We start from the raw sequence: 19,708 nt of genomic DNA, 5'->3' as shown, positions 1-19,708 counted from the left end.
TAGTATCTAACTTTTTCTTGATGAATTTGGATTCCAAATTCAGATGGGAATATTAAAGATCCCAAATTAGGGAGGAGTATTTTAAGATTCCATGTTCTTGTAGGAATATTGCAAAGATAAAAGAGGAATGGTTTGTGTAACTTCAAGGTGATGATTTGCTAATCGGGGCGGGTGGGGCGAAATTTTTCCGATTAACCTAAGGACATAAGACGTACTTAGAAGCTTATGGTAAGCGATAATGAACCTTTCACTCACTTATCTTCCAATTAGCTTTGTTAATGCCCTGCATTTCAAGCAAAGCTACCAGATTTGATAGGTGTGCTTTCTACCTACTACTCTCCAAACGTGAATGGGGACATAAAAAACATTTAAAACACAACCGATTTATTTCTACTCCTTTTATTTTATGCAATTGTCTCTCCGCCTTCTTTCTGTCCCAGCTAAGGGGGGAGCGGCGGTCGGACTCGGATGGTGACGGGCCCAGAGATGGTCGGATGGATGACGTGGGCATATAGTCGGATCCAGGACAGACTTTTTTCAAAGGAAGAGTAAAAGAACCGCTGAAAGCGTAATGGATTTTAAGTTTGCATTTTTTGGTCAAATTCCTTCGTAGGAACCAGGAAGGACGTGAGATTACATCAATTCAATATCTAGACGATGAACAAACAAATTGCATATGTAAATAAATATTACAGGTGCCATCCATATCCCTACTGTCTTCCCCAAAAGTAACTACAGCAGGTCTTGAAGCTCTATCTGCTGATTATATATAAATAGCAACGCCCACGAGAGCAAAAGTCCTGCAACCAAAAATTGAGGTAAAGTTCTCGCATATAACGGTTGTATACAAATCTGTCGTCGTCGCCTCTTACATGACCGTGAGTTGTGACGAGTTATTGTGAGAGGAACGTTGCATAATTACGCAAATAACGAGAGAAGCTGACAGTAATGATAAATGCTTTGCCAAAAGAGAGACTTTTTGTGAGGAAAGGTGACAAACATCAAACAAAGAAAGTCAAAAAAGGTACCTCCAATAATGGTGTTAACTTGAAAATCCAGTTCCACTGCCCCACTCCAAGCATACCCTAATCATATCAGAAGTTCAAGAGCATTAATCGGTGATAATTAATTAGTTTAATTGAACTAAATCTCCTAATAATTGCAATAATTAATTACTGACCTCGCCCAAAACAATTTGTGGTGGTGTTAACACCACTCCTGCAAATACAAGCAAATGACTGATCCAAACCAGCAAATCCACAAATCCCTCCACTTGTTTCACAATCCTTGCATTTATTTGTGTGGTAAGAATCATTATATTGCAAAGAAATCCCAAATTTCCATTTCGTCGGATCGCCTTCGTCTCCAAACTCGTAAACTGATGTATAAGAAGAGCACTGGAGCTTTGGAAGATCCAATGCATAACCTGAGCCAACCACGAGTTCAGAATCATAAACACAACAGGTGGAAATCGGCGCATTCTGTGGCAGTCCAATGCCGGCCACCCCCTTGCAAGAGTACAAACCTCTACACACCCGGGTGCCGGATCCAGTGTCACACAAGTCTTCGTTTGGATCAAACACCGGGGATGTCGTTGAGCAGCCGAGCAAAACGAAGATGTTTTGCTCTCCTATAGTGAAAGGACTGGACTTGTCCAAGCTAAAACTACCTGAATTTTGCATGGAGGAACATGTTGACATGAGTGGATCTGTGACAATGATGGTGCTGCTATTGTAGTCTATGGAGGAAATGGTGTAGATGCCCGTTCCGGTGGAGAATTGCAGTGTTCCTGAGCTGCATTTGATGTATCTGACAAATTCAGGGTGGCCGCAACCAAATCCGGTACCAAATGGGAACTTTACTGGGATTGCACCGCATGCGTCCTCACACATACCGGTGAGAGGGATGGCATGGCCTGCGTGGATGACGGATGAGAGGGTGTCGAGAGGAAGCAAGAAGAAAATGGTGATGAGAAGTAGGGTTTCTGAGGCCGACGGCGGCATAGGAGAAGAAGGGTTTTGGAGGAGTTGGAGATCTTCAAATGAAGAAACGAGAGCACACTAATGCAAGAAGAGTTTCAACTTTCACATGATAAAGTTTTATTTGTCAACAAGCACAGAAGAAAGTGTTCTTTTCGGTGCCCTTCCTAATTTTTCTTCCTAAAAAGCAGAGCCTCTGTTTTCTTGTGGGTTCTAGCTATAAAGCAATATGCATTTTCAAAAAAAAAAAAAACAAAGAAAATGGTTTGAAAATTTTGAATTTTAAAACGACAAACAATATTGTAAGTGAATAGTATCAAAAGTGATTTTTTTAAAGAATGATGTATTTTTCGTTAAAAATGAACAGTAACGAGAATTTTTCGTTATAACTCCCATTTTCAAAAGAATGTAGACAAGGAGGGAAATCAACTCCAGAATAGTACAAGAGAAGGTGCTCGAGTGTGTGAACAAGTTTCTGTTTCGGCTTACCAATCTAACGCGGTATGTCAGCCCCACCAAGGACGATGCTGATTGCTTTCACAGCGTTTGACACTGCTACCAGCACATGCAAATGCAGTATGAAAATGAACAGAGGACTGAAGGTGATCCCACAGCAATAAATCAAAGCAAGTGTGCATCTGAACTGCTCGTCGATTGCTTAAAATCATATTAATATTCCGCCATTATTTTGGCAAAGAATTACACAGAAACTAAGATGATTTGGAAAAAAAAAGTAGTGAAATTTATGTACTTGGATACCAATGTGGGCCTTGTGAGTTTCTTCAGCCAAATTCAAACATTCGCCATCTCCATCACTTAACATAGACATTAATCAAACTGCTCCGAAACACCTTTTTATCCGAAAAACCAAACCCACCCATCAACCCCTCTAACTCAGTTTTCTCCTCAAGACCCTTCAATGCATACAAATGAGCAAGAAAGCCAAAACTCGACTCATCAGGCCCAACCCGCAAAACCGCAATCGTTTCAACAGCTTTTTTGGCATCACTCAACGATTCAAGCTCACGACAACACCCCTCCAACGCCGCATTACAAGCAGCCAAACCGGTTTCATAAACTCCAACTTCTCATCCAAAGCAATCCTACAATTCTCTTCAAAAACCCGTAAGAACGCGACAAAGTTACCATTTTCCCTGCTGATCTCAACAAGTACATTGCCCAACACACTAAACGGCAAGAAAAACCGGTTCTTGAACATGCATTTAACAAAAGCAAAAGCAGGGGCAGCAGTTTGGCACACTTCATAGCATCCAGCACAAACCCAACAGTTCTAAAATCCAAAAACCCTGGGTTTTTTCCACAACATAAACAGTGGTGGCAAAAGCCCTCTTGAGATTGTGAATGTCCCCGAGTGAGGACAAATGGGTAATCAGAGAATTGGTGAGCGACTTACTGGGGAAGGCGGAGGTGCCGGTGACGGTCTTGAAGGACTTCCAGGCCGCATCAGTGTTGTGGGTTATGAGGGACTTGTGGAGGGCGGTCTCGAGGGCGGCGATATGGTCGGGGGTCAGGGTTTCGGGCGGCGGGGTTGGGAGGTCGCTGTGGGATTGGAGGGAGGAGGGAGGTGGGGCCCTCTTGCAGGCAAAGATTGAAGGTTGGTGGAAGGAGTAGAGGGTTGGGATTTCAGATGTTGAGGAGAAGGCTCTTCCTCTTCTGTGTGGAAGGAGGAGAAGGAGAGTGAGAGCTTCTAGTTTTCTCCACATTCTCTCATCCAAATTCCAAACTTCAAATTCCAAATTCCAAAGATTCAAACTTTCTCTTCTTCCTCGTGCTGTGGTAATCTCCAGGAACTTGAATTTGGTTTTCAGCTCTACATTACTGCTGTTTAGTCAAAATGTAAATATTTGTATGTAGAACACACTCTCAATTGCTGGAATAGCTCAGCTGGTTAGAGCGTGTGGCTGTTAACCACAAGGTCGGAGGTTCGAACCCTCCTTCTAGCGCTGTTTTTATTTCCCTTTTTAAGTTAAACGCTATTCTACTCACGGCCTGCTTAGGATTAAAAGCGTTGTTCCCTTTTAAGTTAACCGTTCAGCCCTCCGGTGTCAACTTGACATTTTGCCAGGGCATTTGAATGTCAATGGCTACCTGGCGTTAATATGATGCTAGCTAGTTAATGTCATGTTATCGTCTGGTTACTGTTGGAATTTGATTTTTTTTTTTTTTTTTTTTTGTGGACGAATTTGAAAAAAAAATTAAAATTTTTTCCGATAAATAGCTAAGTCATTCCTACACCATTTCTCGCATACTTTTCATCATTCCACACTATCTTACCTCATTTTATTTCAATTCTTCACATTCTATTTTTTCAATAATTTTCAAATGACCACATCTGCAGTGAAAGGAATGGCTTGGACTCGAAAAGAAGACGAAGCTCTTTGTAGGGCTTGTAGATGGGTCTTGGAATATAGTGTCAAGGCTAGTTCTTAAACAAGTGAAGGTGTTTAGACTCGTACGTCCAAAAAGTCCTATAAGTTCTATGAAAGCACTACTCCACTAAATCCACGGAACTACAAAAGTTGTTCTTCAAGATGGAAAACAACACAATCTCCACCCTAGTACTACTTAGGGGAGATATTCAAACTTAAACAACATTAAACAAAACATTTAAGAACATAAAACTTAAACGTTTACTCAATTGTTCTTTTGGCCCAAAGATGTGGAATAGATCCTGTTGTAGGTACTTGTTTGTGGCACGCGAACATATCGTCCTATGACACCTTATGTACTCATCTAAAGAGATATCACCAGTTATTGGATCTAAAAGCAAATTAGGCCCATCATATATTTTCACATAAGTTGGAGAGGCATAGGCCAGCATTCGGAGTGCAATAGTAACCTTTTGATGAGGTGAGAAACCATGGCGGCATGCTTTATCCATCTTTTGTCAAAAGTATGTATTGACATGTTAGACATCATGAAGTAAATGCTCGAATACACGATGCCTCATCCAGAAGCGATGTTTGAAATCCTCTTTTGTGTACACCAAGTTGGAGTTGAAGTAGTTGTTCATCAGAGTCTCATGCACGATCTCTCTATTTTGTGGTTTATATGAGTGACTACCAACAGAGCTACCCCATTGAGGTTGTTCTTCAATTTCCTCACACGCCATGACCCCAGCCATTGCTTCCATATACGTTGTATTGCGCTATGCTTCATCTTCTTCATCGGACTCCTCATCTTCTCGTCTCATCTGCGCCCATTTATCTTCCTATCAAAAAAAATTATTAAGATTACATAAAGATAAGAAATCTGGAGAGTTACTGACTTTAGCGACACGTGTCACTCAAAATCATATTCGAAAATTTATTAAGATTACACAAAGATAAGAAATATGGAGAGTTACTCACGTTAGCGACACGTGTTACTCGAAATTCTATTAAAAAAATTATTGAGATTATATAAAGATAAGAAATCCAGAGACTTATTCATTTGGCGACAAGTGACACTCAAAATATGTTCAAAAACTTTATTTTAATATGGTAATTTAATTTAATTAATCATATTAATTCAATTAAAACAATAAATTATGTTTAATCTATGACCTTTTGGCTCTCTCAGTGGGAGATGACTTTTTGTCAAAAGGCTATATTTAGCCTATGGCGCCCTTAATTGGAGATGATATAAAATAGAGAAATTATATTCACACACCCCAAATTACTTCTTCTACACCTTTTTATTTTTTTTAATATTTTCTACACACCAATAGCACTTGATAAATAAATATTAAAAAATAAAAAGAGTGTGTGAGAAGTAATTTGGAATGTGTAAATATAATCTCCCTAAAATATGAGATGTCATTGTTCATTAAAATATAATTTCTTGCAAGGTTATAAGGTTAAAGGGAGCCATTTGATCCTCATTTGGTTGGGGATGACCTTAGTATTCTACTCACGGCCTACTTAGGATTAAAAACATTGTCTAATAACTAAAAACATTTTAACGGTGTTTGATATAAAAATTTGGCTTGTAGAAGCATTTTCTAGAGAAGTACGTGTCATATGCTTCTTCGTGAATCACTTGGATTTTCAATTAAAATTCAAGGTGTTTTAGAGTAGAAAGACTTCGAGCACGGAAAATGTACAATGTACAATTATTCCTATCCAAATGTATCTTATTGAATAGAAATAAAAATAACTTTTTAATACAAGCGCTTCATTTTTTAATTATGAAGACTAAATATTTGTTACTTTTTAAAGATTTAGTTACACATTTATGAGCTGGTTTTAAACTGCTTTTAAAATGATTAAAAATATTTTTTTAATACAAATTAATTATAAAAAAAAAAAACTTAAAATACTTCTTATAAAGATACACATAACTGATTCGGCAACAAATGTTTAATCTTAAAAAAAAAAAAAAAATTTAAAGTTGACGCATCTAGTTCTAATTACTTTCTTTCAAATCAGACTTCCCACAGCTGCGAATATGGTGGATAAAGCATCGTTTTCGATAATTACATAAAAGCAAGAACATTTTACAAGTAGCCAGCACGTGGCATGCTACATCTTCACAAAAGTTCATATTAACACCCGCATTCTGCAGACACTTTGTCGTTACGCGTCAAATTCCATCCCAAATTGGAATTTTCCAATAACAAAACTGCCAGGACATGCGTCTGTATAAACAGTAGCACTTAAAAAAAAATTAGAAGATCTCAGGGATGGGATTTGGATCCCATCCCAATCCAAACGGTTGGAATGTTAAAGTTTCTTACATTTTAATTATTTATCGTACATCGTGTAATAAAAAATTATTTGAATTTTTTATTTATAATTAAATAAAAATAATACCTAATAAAAACTAACTGCACGATGTACGATAAACAACTAAAATCTAAAATGTGAGAATTCCTAAAATTCTCATAAAGAGAATCCGAAGAAAATTCTCATTCCTCAAGATTTATCACTTCTTTGGATGACTGAGTTTACATACGTTAATCTGCACATTACAATCTAACCACTCACAAGACATACATCAACGTACCATAGGCAAAATTTCGATATATGTCACTTCAATGGTTGCTAAATTCGTATGCTTTGATATGACTTTTCACCATGTCTATCATTGTCACTCCATTTTTTTTTTTTTTAATTTAGTTCGAAATCTATTACGATAATTTAGAGTAAAAGAGTTTCAAATCATTAACGCATGAGTAAAAATCAACACACTCTACACTATAATTTTCGAAACTATTACAATAATTTAGTGAAAGGGAGTTTCGAACCAATTACGCATGAGTGAAAACCAACACCCTCTATGCTATCATTTTCGAAACTATTACAATCATTTAAAAGAGTGGAGTTTCAAACCAGTATTGCACGAATAAAAACCCAATACCCTATACACTATCATTATCACTCATACATTACCTTGTTAAGTGTGCAAATAAGGTACCATACTAGTGGCACCTCATGTTCAGGCCAACGCACCAAACGAGGCCTAAGAAGCAAATAACGAATCAAATGCGGACATTTAACCGCAGAGAAAAATCAAAACAAATTTTGCTGCAAAAGTCTAGTTTCTTTCTCACTATTGTGTTATGTGTGTTATGTACCTATCCAAACTCGAGGAATAGGAATTACATCAGACCGTTTGGACTCCTGGATTGTCCTCACCAGCTTCTGAGTTAGCTTCCACGGACACTTCTTTCGATACCTCGGTCGGAGCCTGTAAGAAGTTCCCCAGCAACCTCTGATCCAGAATCATATTGGGAACCTGCACAGCAAACTCACTACTGAGTACTGTTTTGTACAAACACGCAAATACAAGTAACAAAAGCGCACATAAAAGATATATATAGAAAGAGAGACAGAGACAGAGCAACCTTGTCTCCGAAGAAAATCTTAGTATTATCAGCAATGGCGTCGATGAATTTAAGCTCAAGAAACTGCGGAGTAAGCTTCAACTTGTTTGCTTCAGCTTCCTTCATGACTTTATAGAAATCAGCATCCGCAAGGCTCATTTCCCGAGCTGTGTACATCTGATTTTCAATCTCCTGCTGCCTCCTGGCACTGTCCTTCTCCGTCAACTTTTGTTCCATGAGAATCTTACTGACATTGGCGTTCTTCTCAGCCTCACTGATAGCCATCTTCTTCTTGGTTTCTGCCTCTTTCTCCACTACTCTCTGTCTCTCTATAGCAATTAAGACCTACAGAGTAGCACCAACAGTCATGATATAACAAAGAATGCTATAACACTAAAGAAAGGGTAGCCTAAAAATCTTATGACACTTTTTGTTCTAAAGCCTATCCGATGTTTGGGCATCAAGTACTTGGAAGACGGGAAGAGTAATTTGAGTAAAACTGGATACAAAAATCTCAATATTTGGGCAAATTTTGTGACACGAAATTGTAATTCAACAAAATATCTAAAAAGCAGGAAGTAAAAATCAGAATATATATAGTTCAAATCATTTAATGTTTGCATCAGAATTACGGATAATACAATGAACTCTTTTTTATCTTTTACCTTGGTGCGCTCCTCCTCCATTTGCTCAAAGTTACGTCTTATACTCTCCGGGATGGTTGGCTTTGTAACACGGACATTGATGATTTCAATGCCTGGAGCATAGCGGGTACAGTCACCTTGAAGGGCTTCTTTCATCTGTTCATCAATCTGAAAGAGTATGTTTTGTTGACAGACGATTGAGACTTTGGATATAACTAAAAACAGAATTCAAGCCACAAATATAATACAACAAACTAGCTCATTAAAACAATTATTCGAAACAGAAGCGGCAACCCTCAGTTTACATTACAAAGAGAAGAAAAAAATGTATGCTACTCATGTATGTATCGGACAGGATGCATATAGTCTACAGATACTACACATGAAAAAATGTGAGACTCATTTGCATTCCACCTTACCTGATCGAACACATCAATATACACTTCTTGAAGAGAATGTGAGCTGCAGAACTGATTGATCTCATGATGAATTTTGTCATATATCCATGTATTGTCATATTGCACGCCATAATTGAGAAGCGTCTCATACACAAATTCCTTACGAAGCCGATTTACGACCTGAAAAATGCATCCTAATTAGTGCATGCACATTGGGGATATTAGATATCAGACTTCACGCAAAACTAAAGAATAATATCGCATAGCCTTACCTCAATCTTCTCAAAATTGATCATGACACCCCCTTTTGTACCACATGGAATATCCCTTACCTACAATGTAGATAACAGAAGCTTTCAAAACTATAATGAATGGAAAGACAGAATCTTCAATCTTCCAAACATGGATTACCAAAGTTACCTGATCAGTCTGCAGGGTCACTTGAACGGGTTCAAAATGGGTGACCAGCGGCAGCTTGAGATGAAAACCTGAAATTTGAAATAATGAGAAGCAGGCAAAGTTAAGGCCCTATGCAAGCAACTTCTCAACGCACATCACCTGGATCTGTAATTGTCTTCAGAAGAGCGCCTCCTCTCCAATATACTCCAACATGACCTTCTGGGACTTGGTGCAGAATTGATATAGTTGATGATGTTGGAAGAACCGTCTATAAACATCAAGACATCCCAGTTTTAAGAATTTAGCATACTAATCGAAGTTCCCCGGCTAGCATATCATAATATTTAGCAAAAATACAATCCAAGTCTATTGCAACTATCATTACAGAGGATTTCCCCATGCTTCATCCATTAACCTGAACAAATCGTTATGAACACGTGTCTTAAGCCAAATGTTACAACTAACAATCATAATTGTTTGAGGTAGTTGCTTCTACAAGTCAATACCATGAATGAAACAATCTTAGTTTCCACATTAGACAATTGAGGTAGCTGAATACGAAAAATTCCAAGAAAAAACCTTCAATTCGATGCATTATTGGGATATCACGTAACTCTAATTCTCAATCAACTAATACAAATATTAGACAGAGGATTAATGCACACAATCATGCTTAGCAAACAGATAACCATTAATGACATGACAAAAGAAAGCATTACGAAACTGTAAAAAAACCGAAATTAATACTTTAACACAAATATATGCATTCAGTGGAAATCAAGAACAGATACATGATACTTGAAATCGAGGAATTACTTAACCATAATAAAACCTAAAAGTGAGACAAATTGATGAACAATTGAGTTAGTACTGCATATTCAAGTGATGGATTAAGCTCGAAGAAAGAACCTAAAAATGCGATGAAACAAACGAATATCGAAGAAATATAAAGCAAATTAGCAGTAAAAAAAGAAGACCTAGTACTTCTGAATCGGAGAGCAAAGTATAAAGTGTGAGAGGGGTTACCACGGCGAAAAAAATGGCGAGGAAAGCGAAGAGGACAAAGAGAATGGCCGAGGAGTCGCCGCCGCCTTGAGGTGGTGGCTGAGGGCGATTTGGTGGAATTCCTGGTCTCTGCTGGTTTGGATCCATGGCTCTCTCTCGATCGCTGTCTGTGCTCTCACGCTTTCTTTCTCTCCTCTTTGTCTCTGTTTTTGGGCATTTCGAGCGTGAATTGAGTCGGCATTGGAAATGTGAATCGACTTGATGAATAATGGCCGTCTGATGAAGCGTGAATACACGTGGAGCATCGTTAAGTGGTCGAGTTGTTTCCGCGAAATTCGTGTGTAAGTTTGGCGCGATTTCGCCGTAGCAACGGCTTTCTTGCGGTCTCGCCTAACAGGCAAAAAGTAAAAGGACGTTTAATTTTCGTTTAATTTTATAAAAATATTTTTATATTTTAGTTTTTGTAATGTTGCTTTCTAGATAAGCAAAGTGATTGTTGTATAAAGAATTATGTTTAGGGGTTTAGAGATTTATCATCATGCCGAGGTCACATTAAGTACGCCTCACGTCCTCGAATTAATAAGACATACTTATTTCTCAATCCCGACTCTGAGGGTAGCTCAAGTAGATGCCTGTCTAGGGCCCCCACTTCGAAGGGACCCTCAAAATTTTTTTATATCATGTAAATAACATATAAATACAGAAAAAGTAATAAATATCATTATTCATTTGTTGGCACAATGGAAATGTTTAGCTTTCTTTTTCTTTGGGGTGTTGAGTTCAAAACACAAAGATGCCTTTTTTAGTCATTAAAATTTTCTTGTTTTTCAAATTTACTGCCAATCCATCTGTCCAACTCCTAATCCATATATCCAAATACATATAAAGTTATAAAACTCAAGTCCCCTTGCAATCTTTTTCTCTTTCAACCTCCCAATCTCTCCATTTTTATCGAATTTTTAAAGCAACTATAACATGGGTTTGAAGATTGTACTTTAATGTAATCAAAACTTTGAATTTATATTTTGCTTTTCAATAATTTTTTATTCGATGGATTGTTTTAGTATTCGATTCGTTAGTGTGATGTTGATTTTACGGAAAAAAAAACACAAGAAAAACAATTGGCGTTGTTGAATTTATTATACTCATCAATCAAGTTTTATTATTCTTTACTCCATTGATCATCAAGTTTTATCGTTCTTCACTCTCAATCTTAGACTCTTGACTACAAACATTTAGTACATTTGCATCTAAAAACATGAGCCGTGTAATGTTTAAGTAATGTTTGTGTATTTATCTTTTTTTATATTAATTTTTAATGATATTGGATGTAGAAATAGAATTTTTATGTATTTAGCGAATTCTTTTATATATATGTATATATATATCAATGTACAAAAAACCGAAAATCAGAGAATTTTAGAGCCCCATTTTAAAAATTCACCTAGGGCCCTCAAATTCTCAAGACAGACCCTATCATTTCTAATAGGTACATAACAAACCACAATGGTTGTCTCATAAAAAAAAACCTTAGTTGAAACTAAATTAAAGCATTTATTTAATGTTATTTACTTTGGGCTGACGAAAAAAAAAATAGAGTTATTGTAGCCCACTCTGAATTAAAATATTAACAATGTCACTGTATGCAATGCTAGTATACGAATACGGTTGAACTTTTGATGTTGTAGGTCAGCATAATTTGAACTTTTATTTCTAACACATTCTGCTTGGTTTTGAGATTGTTTTGATGTTATTTTTAAAAATAATAATAGCAATGGTCATTTAATTTTAGTTCAATTGGAGTAATAATTTTTCAACTAGAATTATATGATTATTGGTCCATGAACTCATAAAAATGCGTAACTATAGTCATTTCGTCAATTCCGTTAGAACTTTCATCAAAATAAGACATGGTGGAATGACCATTGCTACAATTAGGTTAAAGTTGAGGGTTATTGCTATAATTTTTTCATTTAGTTTTTCATATTTCCCCTTTTGATTCGGTTGGCATGATACGTTAGTCGTTTTGACAGAAGTTATTCTGAAGTTGACGAAAATGACAACAGATGTACGTTTTGATGAGTTAAGAGACTAATAGTCACATATTTTTAATTAATGGACCATTAGTCTTTTTTTTTTTTAGTACATCAATATTTTTACACTAAAGGGAGACGGCTAAGCCACATAATGAACAACCTAATTTGGTATTGAATTCGCCATTCACGAGATTCAAATCTAAGATCTCCCACTTCCAAATGAAGAGGAATACCAGCAGACTGTAATATCGAGTGACATTCTAATAGGGAAATTTTAATTAATAAATTCTCATTGTAATTTCCAAACGACACGTGAAACGCACCGTATCCACAAGAAGCTCCCGCCACACGAACACAAAAGAGACCACCCAGACGATCCTCTTTCTCTTTCTCGGGATAAAGAGTATCGATACTACAGCCAAACAAACCACTGCAAGCGGCGTTCTTCCTCCGCCGGATGTTAAACTCACCCGCAGGTGACACAACATGCTAACTCTTACAGGAGGCTCCACACCCATTGCCGCGAAATGCACAATCCAAATCAAAAGGCGGTTCAGGGTTCGCTCCGCCGCTGCCGGGTTCCCTTCTTTCCTTCCCAAAGAGGTCGAAAAGATAAAAGACCCGTTTGCCCGCAAGCTCGCCGCCCGAATTGAAAGGCTACCCGTAAGCTAACCCTAGCTCTCCCTTCAATTTCTTCAGTTTTCTGTTATCAATGTAGTATTTAATTTAGCCACTTTGTTTTGGGTAATAATGTTTAATTTCCATGGGTTAGGAACTTAGGTCAGTTGTTAAGCAGTGTGGCCGTCCCCTTGCAGGCTTGCACCCAAGTTTCAATCTTACTTCTCGTAGATTCGATTAATTTAAAACTTCGCCTTGTTAAAAATGTAAGGTTTAATATCTATGGATGCCTTGCCAATATCAATGCAGGTGAGTTTTGGAGAGAATAGTGTGATGAGTAGTTGTGTGAAGCCATTGGTGCGGAGCGAGACGAGTCCCGTGGTTCTTCTCCATGGTTTTGACAGGTCTTTTACTAATAACTCCCATTGTTAAAGTAAATTAAATTTTTGTTTTTGATATTTGTGTTTTTTTCTCTTATGAACCTTTGGAGTTCATTGCCTCTTATTATTCAGCTCCTGTTTAGAATGGAGATATACTTATCCATTGCTCGAGGAAGCGGGATTGGAGACTTGGGCTGTGGACATTCTTGGTTGGGGTTTCTCCGATTTAGGTTTGCTCCTTCAATTGCTTGAGACCCGAAAGGGATTTGTTTAATTGCTTTCACGTTTATGTTTTATACCTTTTTAATAAATTTCTTTCCTTTTTTGCAATTTTTGCTTCGCATGTGATAGAAAGACTTCGCTCCTGCAATGTGGTCTCTAAGCGTGAGCATTTTTATCAGGTACATTTTATGATTTCTTACCACATTTTTGTCATTGGAGTTGATTTTTGTATGAAGATAATTTTGTGAATTGTTGATCAGACTAGCAATGTTTTGTTTAAATTTCGCGACAGCTTTGGAAATCCTACATTAAGAGGCCAATGATATTGGTTGGACCAAGCCTTGGTGCTGCTGTTGTAATCGACTTTGCAGTCAGCCATCCAGAAGCTGTAAGTGCTCTCTCCTTTTTTTATCATAGAATTATGCAGTTTAGATTCATTTGGAAAGAAATTACAACTGATGCATCGGACAGGATTGTTAGCGTCTGCAGTGTTCCATGAAAGTTTGAAAATTTCAGCTTACGTTTTCAGGTCGAAAGGCTGGTGTTGGTTGATGCAAGTGTGTACACAGAAGGCACGGGAAATCTAGCAACCATGCCTAAAATGTTAGCTTATGCTGGAGTGAGTGTTTAGCTCAACTCACTAATTTCTCAAATTTCTTCTTGTCTACATGTTACTTTCACCATCTTTCTGTTAAGACCATGTGCTCTTCGAGGGTATAATATCTGTGACTCTGTGCTCATTTCAAAAGCCATTTATGATCTTATTTATTTTGGGGCCTCCCTTTTTTATGTGATGTTCAGTTGAACTGTATCCTTGATATCTAATTCAGTCACGATTAAGTCTGACCTAATTAAGCTGCTATTTCCATTGAATTTCTCTGTATTGGTCATGCCCTTGAACTTTATGAACCAGTTGAACCATCCCTATTAAAATCAACCAAATGAGTGCTTATTATCTCATAATCCTTTTGCTTTAGCATATGAATATTTTTCTTGATACATTCTTGTGACTGTTTATACGAGCATGTGCATGTGATGTCATCAGTACAATGATGACAGGCACTTTTCTGGCCCAGGTGTATATACTGAAGAGTCTCCCGCTGCGCATCTATGCAAACTTTTTATGCTTCAGTGGCATATCACTTGCTACCAGTTTAGATTGGACTAATGTAAGGGGTTCTATTTCGAAACTTACGCAATATTTATATAGATGAATGTTACAGTTAAATATTCCCGTACTTGTAGGATCTTCTAAAGGTGAAGAGATCTTACTCTGGTGTTTCTTGCGATTTATTTAGATTGGCCGCTTGCATTGTCTGTTTCCTTGGTGGGAGGACGCAGCTGTGGATTTCATGATGAGTGGGGGTTATAATGTTAGTGCCCAGATAGAACAGGTACGTCTGAGTGGGGCTTATAATCTCTTCTGCCAAGATGAACAGGCGTTCACATGATTAAAAAAGGAAAATGAGAAAGAGATTGTGGTTTAAATTCTTTACTCACATAAGTCCTTAATCTCTTGCCAAGGGGAATAAATGCAATTAATCTTTCGTTAGTTTGAGTCAGCTGGATGTTCGCTCTACTCATAGAATGTCCAAAACCCATGAATTGTTTAATAATGTTATCCACATTCTGTTTGACAGGTAAAGCAAAGGACGCTTATCATATGGGGTGAGGATGACCAGATTATTAGCAGCAAGCTTGGAGTGGTAATACTTTAATTCTTTCTATAGGGATAAACAGAGATCATGACACGAAAACAAATACCATTTATGATCAAATTTACCTTGAAACAATCCGTTCAGGTATTGGAAACGTTGGTAGAACACAATGTTCCTTGTCCTTGTGTTTTTGACCTTTTGAGTATATTCTATACAGTTGATAATCATGTGGTTTGTTATATTGTATGCTGCAGAGACTCCACTGCGAATTGCCAAATGCTATTTTACGACAAATACCAGAATGCGGACACCTTCCTCACGTGGAAAAGCCAAGCTCTGTTGCAAAGTTGATTGTGGAATTTGTTCAACAAGATCAGTACAAAGAAGTCCAATGTATTTCTCAAGTTTGAAGGTTTACTTTCCATCTCCTCTTAAATGATATTCACAATTTCATATCGTGCCATACATATTTTACAAACTGGGGGGAGTTGGCACCTTTTTAGACATATATTCGGGTTCCCGGGATCTGAATTGTGTCATCTCTTCACAGTTCAGGTCACTAGTAGGATATAGAAACGAATCCTTTGCAACAAACCCCAGATGCAAACATGGATGTAAAAGCATCCATTTTACTGGCAGTAATTGTAACTTTGTATCAGGATTTATCTTCAATTACTATCTGCTACATATGTAACTAGAAGGAGTTGCGTGTGTATGCCTAGTGGTTAAGAATCGTCTTAAAGTAGCTGAGTGCAATTTGTTGACCTTAGCGTTAGTGACACACATATGTTTAAATATGTATGGACGGCCTTCAGATTCCTTTCAGAAGTCAGAACTAACCATCCGGAATCATCCGTGCAAAGTTTTTTCTTAAATTTGTAATTTTGATGTTTTTTCTTTTATGACTCGTTTGGAAGTGTTTTTAAAATGGATGAAAACACTTTTGGTGAAAATATTTTTGGGAACAATTCTTAGTAAAAATATAAGGGAATCTTGAAAAAGCACGAATGCACTTCAAATGCTTTTAGAATCTAAAAACATTTTTTTTTTAAATTCTTTCGATTATTTTAAAAGCATTTCCGAATGCGTCATTAATCTTTGATTGTTCATCCTTTTCTGCCGCAATAATTGCATAATAGATTTTAGCGGCGCTAAACAAAGGAGAATTCGGAATTAAGCGTCGAGGAAGAGTACACTGTTGCGGCAACTTGACTTAACCTTAAATCCGTAGAATTTAAGTGGTTTTGTGGCTTATATTGTTTGGTGGGTAGTTCACGAGTCCTCATCTATCAAAGGTCCGACTTCTGTAGCCTGAAAAACATGTTACATACTTTAATTTATTTGGATTGTTTTCCACTATATCGGCCATGCACGTCAAGTTCAATAATTCTAGTCCGTTGGTTTTTTTGTAGTTTTGACAAGCTGGTGGATTCTAACCGTGTTTCCAACAAATCTGCTGTGCTGTGCTGTACTGAATATAATACAACACAATGATTTTACCTCTCGTTTTTTTTATTTCTGTATACTCTTGCTTATTTCCGACTCATAATTCTTAGGTAACTTATTTAATCTAAAAACGAAAATGAAACATTATCAAACGGGTCCTTGAAATTGACATATTCGATTGCCTCGATGTTGTCTCATAGTTATGCCACATGAAACCTAAGTTTAAACACAATGTTCAGGCTCCATTAGGATACCTAAATTGATTGTTAACCTAAGTGATAGGGGCCAACGAAAAAATTGTAAATTGCAACAAAATCCGGCATGTAACCGGATTCATTATTTGTATTATTAGTACTTTTCGATAACATGTCACGCGATCAGCGAGACGCTTTGGTGAAATAATGGTAGGGGTAGAGCGTAGTTCCATTAAATTAAAAAATAGTGGCTCTTATACATGTACAAAAGGGAAGATCTAAAAAGAAAGAGAAGATCAGATTCCTACCCCCAATAAGCACTAGCAGCAGCACCACTCAAAATGGAATCGAATTCCCCAGCTTTTTTACAATGGAGCAAGGAAAGCAAAACACAGAAACCAGAAAAATTAAAAACCCTGATGGGATTTTTATGCCTCTGCAGATGTTTCCCTACACAACCACCCACCAAAATGTCGAAACTTACATGCCTACCCGCCAATTACACCCCCCACCTTCAGCTCTTCACATCAGTAAAACCGCTGTGAAGCACAGAGCCGAAGCTAGAGAGAAGAAGAGGCGGTTTGCGGCTTCCAAGTTACCCGTGCCGCCACTGTTGTCAATTCCAGTGCCACTCCCCGTGGGGCTTATTCCGAACACTGATGCCGGAGAGCCTGGAGTTGTGATGCCGGTGCCGGTGGTTGGAGTTGTGCCCGTGGTTGGGGTGGTGGGTGTGCCGGTTGGTGTGCCTGTGGTTGGGGTGGTGGGTGTGCCGTTTGTGGGTGTACCGGTTGGCGTGCCTGTGGTTGGCGTGCCAGTTCCTGCTTGACTGAACAAAACAGAACAAAATCATGTCAATATAATGCACTCGAATTTTGAAGTTCATAGGAAAATAAATGTAAATAGAATCGGTTACAAACTTTTAATAAAAAGATAAAACACTATGAACGTTAAACCGACGATAAACCAATATAAAAACTACGGTTTACCATCCTTTATTGATTTCTTAGTACGCCTCTCGTCTTCCAATTCTAATTAAAAGTTTGTAACCAGTTCCGTAGATATCCCCCGAGTTCGAAACCCCTAAACAGTAACCTTGGTTTAAATCAATAAGATGAAATGAAGACGAAAGGGGAAACAGAACTTTTAGATATATCTATTTCATGACAGCTCACTGTTTTATGACTTGAAACAACAGATCAAGCTAATACAGTATTAACTTAAGGGTGGAGAGGTAGATCTACTTTTCTTAATCACTTTCCAAATAAGCTAATTATGAACCCTAATATCCAAAATCACTTTTGCAGCTGTTGTTGCTTATTCAAGAAACCCTTTTCAAATCCACCATTTAAGAGAAAAATAAATTCTGGGGAAAATTGCATTTAAATATATTGATAAAATGCTCATAAATTTGCAAAGATGTCAGAAATAAAACTCAGCCACCTACCTGGAACTTGCAGGATAAACACATGTCGAACTTGCGGCTGGAAAATCACCAGAAAAATTAAAATCAGTGAATGTTATTATAAATAAATAAAATTTGAAAAAAAAAATGGTAAAAATAAAGATTCAGAAGGAATGAACTTACTACTGGGAGCAGTTGGGCTCTGAGTAGCAGCACCTGCAAAATCACAGCTCTGCGCAGTTTGACCCTTCCTCTGGAAATAACTGTTGACAGCATAGCTGCAGTGATCTTTGACGGTGTTGGGCTGGTAACACGCACCGTTTTGGAGAATTGGATTGCAGTCAGCTCCAGCTCCACAGGCATAGTCCAGTGCCTTCTGAAGTGTTGCATCACCGACTCCATCTTTGCATACGCAATAAGTAGCACCTAAAAATCCCAGAAAAAAAACCCAGAAAATCTGTTACTTCACACTAAAACCATTTTAATTAATTCATGAACTTTTTTCTTCGGGTTTGTGATCGTCCTGCTCCGAGGAGCTAATATCGTCTAATCCTTAATTATCATAAAAAGAAAAAAGAAAAAAAACAGAGAACAAAAGAAAGATTGAAACTTTATGATTTGGGAGGAGTTTTTGTTTGATTGGAAAAAAGGGATTGCCGTGATTTGTAGTTTTCTCATGTCAGATTGGGAAATTAAGAAAAAAATATAACAGAGGATAATAATCAAAGGAGCTTACTTGAGTGGCCAGTGAGGACCAATAAGATCACAATATACACTAAAGCAGCCATGATTGATGCAGGATTGTAGAGAGAGCGCTGGTTGAGCTAGAGAAGAAACAGAGAGGGTGGCGAGAGAGAGAGAGAGAGAGAGAGAGAGGGCTGTGACAAAGGGAGATTGGAAATTTCTACTTTCTAGTAGGCAAAGCAATAATATGAGAGGGACGGTGGGTGTGCGTATGTGATATGGTTTTTAAACCTTTTTTTTATATATAATTAAGATTTGTTTTTTACGTTGTGTGGGGAAATGCTATTCAATTAGTACTGTAATTTACATTTATATTTATATTTATTTGTTTAAAGAGTGTTCTGGGTAGATGAGCATGCAGAAGCTTTTGTCATGTACACGAACTGTTGTGTAAGACCAGACCATCAAAACGGTCTTAAACTGACCTGGGTGATCAAAACTTAACCCCAACAGAATCTTCTCCGATCATTTTTGTTGAGAATTTTATAAATTTGTAAATCGTGTTTGTTTATCGTACATTGTACGGTTAGTTTTTTTATTTATGTATAATTTTAAATAAAAATATTTAAAATAATTTCTGATCGTACGATGTACGATAATCAAACACAATTAACGAATTTCTGTGATCCTCACAAAAAAAAATCCTGCAAGGATCCGGATTCAACTTAACTCAACCCGGGCCCGCCTTTAGAGGTTCCATGAAGGGATAGAGGGTTCTTTAGCCTTGTGTTGTCACAGTGAGCTAGCACTGGGGAA

At 37.4% G+C, this 19,708-nt stretch overlaps 4 protein-coding genes and 1 non-coding gene across 8 annotated transcripts; 2 read left to right on the top strand and 3 right to left on the bottom strand.

Annotated features, from left to right (window-relative positions):
* Positions 1 to 549: 549 nt before the first annotated feature.
* On the bottom strand, positions 550 to 3,749 carry LOC137738102 (LEAF RUST 10 DISEASE-RESISTANCE LOCUS RECEPTOR-LIKE PROTEIN KINASE-like 1.5). The gene is made up of 3 exons (XM_068477710.2): positions 1,181 to 3,749; positions 1,029 to 1,085; positions 550 to 800 (listed from the first exon to the last, which is right to left on the bottom strand). Exons 1-3 carry the CDS (start codon positions 2,001 to 2,003, stop codon positions 733 to 735), a joined length of 948 nt encoding a protein of 315 aa, XP_068333811.2. The 5' UTR covers positions 2,004 to 3,749; the 3' UTR covers positions 550 to 732.
* Positions 3,750 to 3,869: 120 nt separating this feature from the next.
* On the top strand, positions 3,870 to 3,943 carry TRNAN-GUU (transfer RNA asparagine (anticodon GUU)). The gene has a single exon. It is a non-coding gene; the product is annotated as a tRNA-Asn (tRNA).
* A 3,213-nt stretch (positions 3,944 to 7,156) lies between these two features.
* Positions 7,157 to 10,507, bottom strand: LOC137737676 (uncharacterized). The gene is made up of 8 exons (XM_068477219.2): positions 10,274 to 10,507; positions 9,407 to 9,515; positions 9,269 to 9,336; positions 9,121 to 9,180; positions 8,870 to 9,028; positions 8,472 to 8,618; positions 7,828 to 8,151; positions 7,157 to 7,718 (listed from the first exon to the last, which is right to left on the bottom strand). The coding sequence occupies exons 1-8, from the start codon at positions 10,397 to 10,399 to the stop codon at positions 7,587 to 7,589; spliced, it is 1,125 nt and encodes a 374-aa protein (XP_068333320.2). The 5' UTR covers positions 10,400 to 10,507; the 3' UTR covers positions 7,157 to 7,586.
* A 2,146-nt stretch (positions 10,508 to 12,653) lies between these two features.
* Positions 12,654 to 16,764, top strand: LOC137737349 (alpha/beta hydrolase domain-containing protein VTE7). 4 transcript variants are annotated; one of them, XR_015954974.1, is made up of 12 exons: positions 12,654 to 12,951; positions 13,216 to 13,310; positions 13,419 to 13,516; positions 13,638 to 13,687; positions 13,801 to 13,896; positions 14,038 to 14,127; positions 14,585 to 14,677; positions 14,807 to 14,902; positions 15,149 to 15,214; positions 15,421 to 15,578; positions 16,306 to 16,461; positions 16,579 to 16,764. XR_015954974.1 is itself a non-coding variant. In XM_068476799.2 (11 exons), exons 1-10 carry the CDS (start codon positions 12,775 to 12,777, stop codon positions 15,574 to 15,576), a joined length of 1,017 nt encoding a protein of 338 aa, XP_068332900.2. In that variant the 5' UTR covers positions 12,655 to 12,774; the 3' UTR covers positions 15,577 to 15,578; positions 16,579 to 16,764. The 4 variants fall into 4 exon arrangements, 2 of the variants coding, with proteins under 2 accessions (XP_068332900.2, XP_088539130.1); XM_068476799.2 differs by lacking the exon at positions 16,306 to 16,461 and having other exon boundaries at positions 12,655 to 12,951; XM_088683004.1 differs by lacking the exons at positions 16,306 to 16,461; positions 16,579 to 16,764 and adding an exon at positions 15,717 to 15,860 and having other exon boundaries at positions 12,655 to 12,951.
* A 237-nt stretch (positions 16,765 to 17,001) lies between these two features.
* LOC137737350 (PLASMODESMATA CALLOSE-BINDING PROTEIN 2) lies at positions 17,002 to 19,147 on the bottom strand. The gene is made up of 4 exons (XM_068476800.2): positions 18,945 to 19,147; positions 18,392 to 18,634; positions 18,251 to 18,287; positions 17,002 to 17,632 (listed from the first exon to the last, which is right to left on the bottom strand). Exons 1-4 carry the CDS (start codon positions 18,994 to 18,996, stop codon positions 17,329 to 17,331), a joined length of 636 nt encoding a protein of 211 aa, XP_068332901.2. The 5' UTR covers positions 18,997 to 19,147; the 3' UTR covers positions 17,002 to 17,328.
* Between the last annotated feature and the right edge of the window lie 561 nt (positions 19,148 to 19,708).

The sequence above is a fragment of the Pyrus communis genome, chromosome 13, assembly GCF_041283825.1.
Source record: "Pyrus communis isolate YQ-2024b chromosome 13, ASM4128382v1, whole genome shotgun sequence".
NCBI classification, from domain to species: domain Eukaryota; kingdom Viridiplantae; phylum Streptophyta; class Magnoliopsida; order Rosales; family Rosaceae; genus Pyrus; species Pyrus communis.
Note: the sequence above shows the minus strand (reverse complement) of the source record. Positions and strands in the feature narration are given on the sequence as shown.

Bases quoted from the DNA above. Each gene is read 5' to 3' on its own strand.
- LOC137737350 (XM_068476800.2), bottom strand. From the start codon at position 18,996: ATGGCTGCTTTAGTGTATATTGTGATCTTATTGGTCCTCACTGGCCAC. The intron at 18,288-18,391 runs GTAAGTTCATTC...GTGATTTTCCAG, and splicing joins GAGCCCAACTGCTCCCAGTA to CCGCAAGTTCGACATGTGTT. The intron at 17,633-18,250 runs GTAGGTGGCTGA...TGTTTTGTTCAG, and splicing joins GTTTATCCTGCAAGTTCCAG to TCAAGCAGGAACTGGCACGC.
- LOC137737676 (XM_068477219.2), bottom strand. From the start codon at position 10,399: ATGGATCCAAACCAGCAGAGACCAGGAATTCCACCAAATCGCCCTCAG. The intron at 9,029-9,120 runs GTAAGGCTATGC...TGCATTTTTCAG, and splicing joins TCAATTTTGAGAAGATTGAG to GTCGTAAATCGGCTTCGTAA. The intron at 7,719-7,827 runs GTTGCTCTGTCT...TTTGCTGTGCAG, and splicing joins AGATTTTCTTCGGAGACAAG to GTTCCCAATATGATTCTGGA.
- LOC137738102 (XM_068477710.2), bottom strand. From the start codon at position 2,003: ATGCCGCCGTCGGCCTCAGAAACCCTACTTCTCATCACCATTTTCTTC. The intron at 1,086-1,180 runs GTCAGTAATTAA...TGATATGATTAG, and splicing joins CACAAATTGTTTTGGGCGAG to GGTATGCTTGGAGTGGGGCA. The intron at 801-1,028 runs GTACCTTTTTTG...TTTTGGTTGCAG, and splicing joins AGTTAACACCATTATTGGAG to GACTTTTGCTCTCGTGGGCG.
- LOC137737349 (XM_068476799.2), top strand. From the start codon at position 12,775: ATGCTAACTCTTACAGGAGGCTCCACACCCATTGCCGCGAAATGCACA. The intron at 13,688-13,800 runs GTACATTTTATG...ATTTCGCGACAG, and splicing joins AGCGTGAGCATTTTTATCAG to CTTTGGAAATCCTACATTAA. The intron at 15,215-15,420 runs GTAATACTTTAA...TGTATGCTGCAG, and splicing joins TTAGCAGCAAGCTTGGAGTG to AGACTCCACTGCGAATTGCC.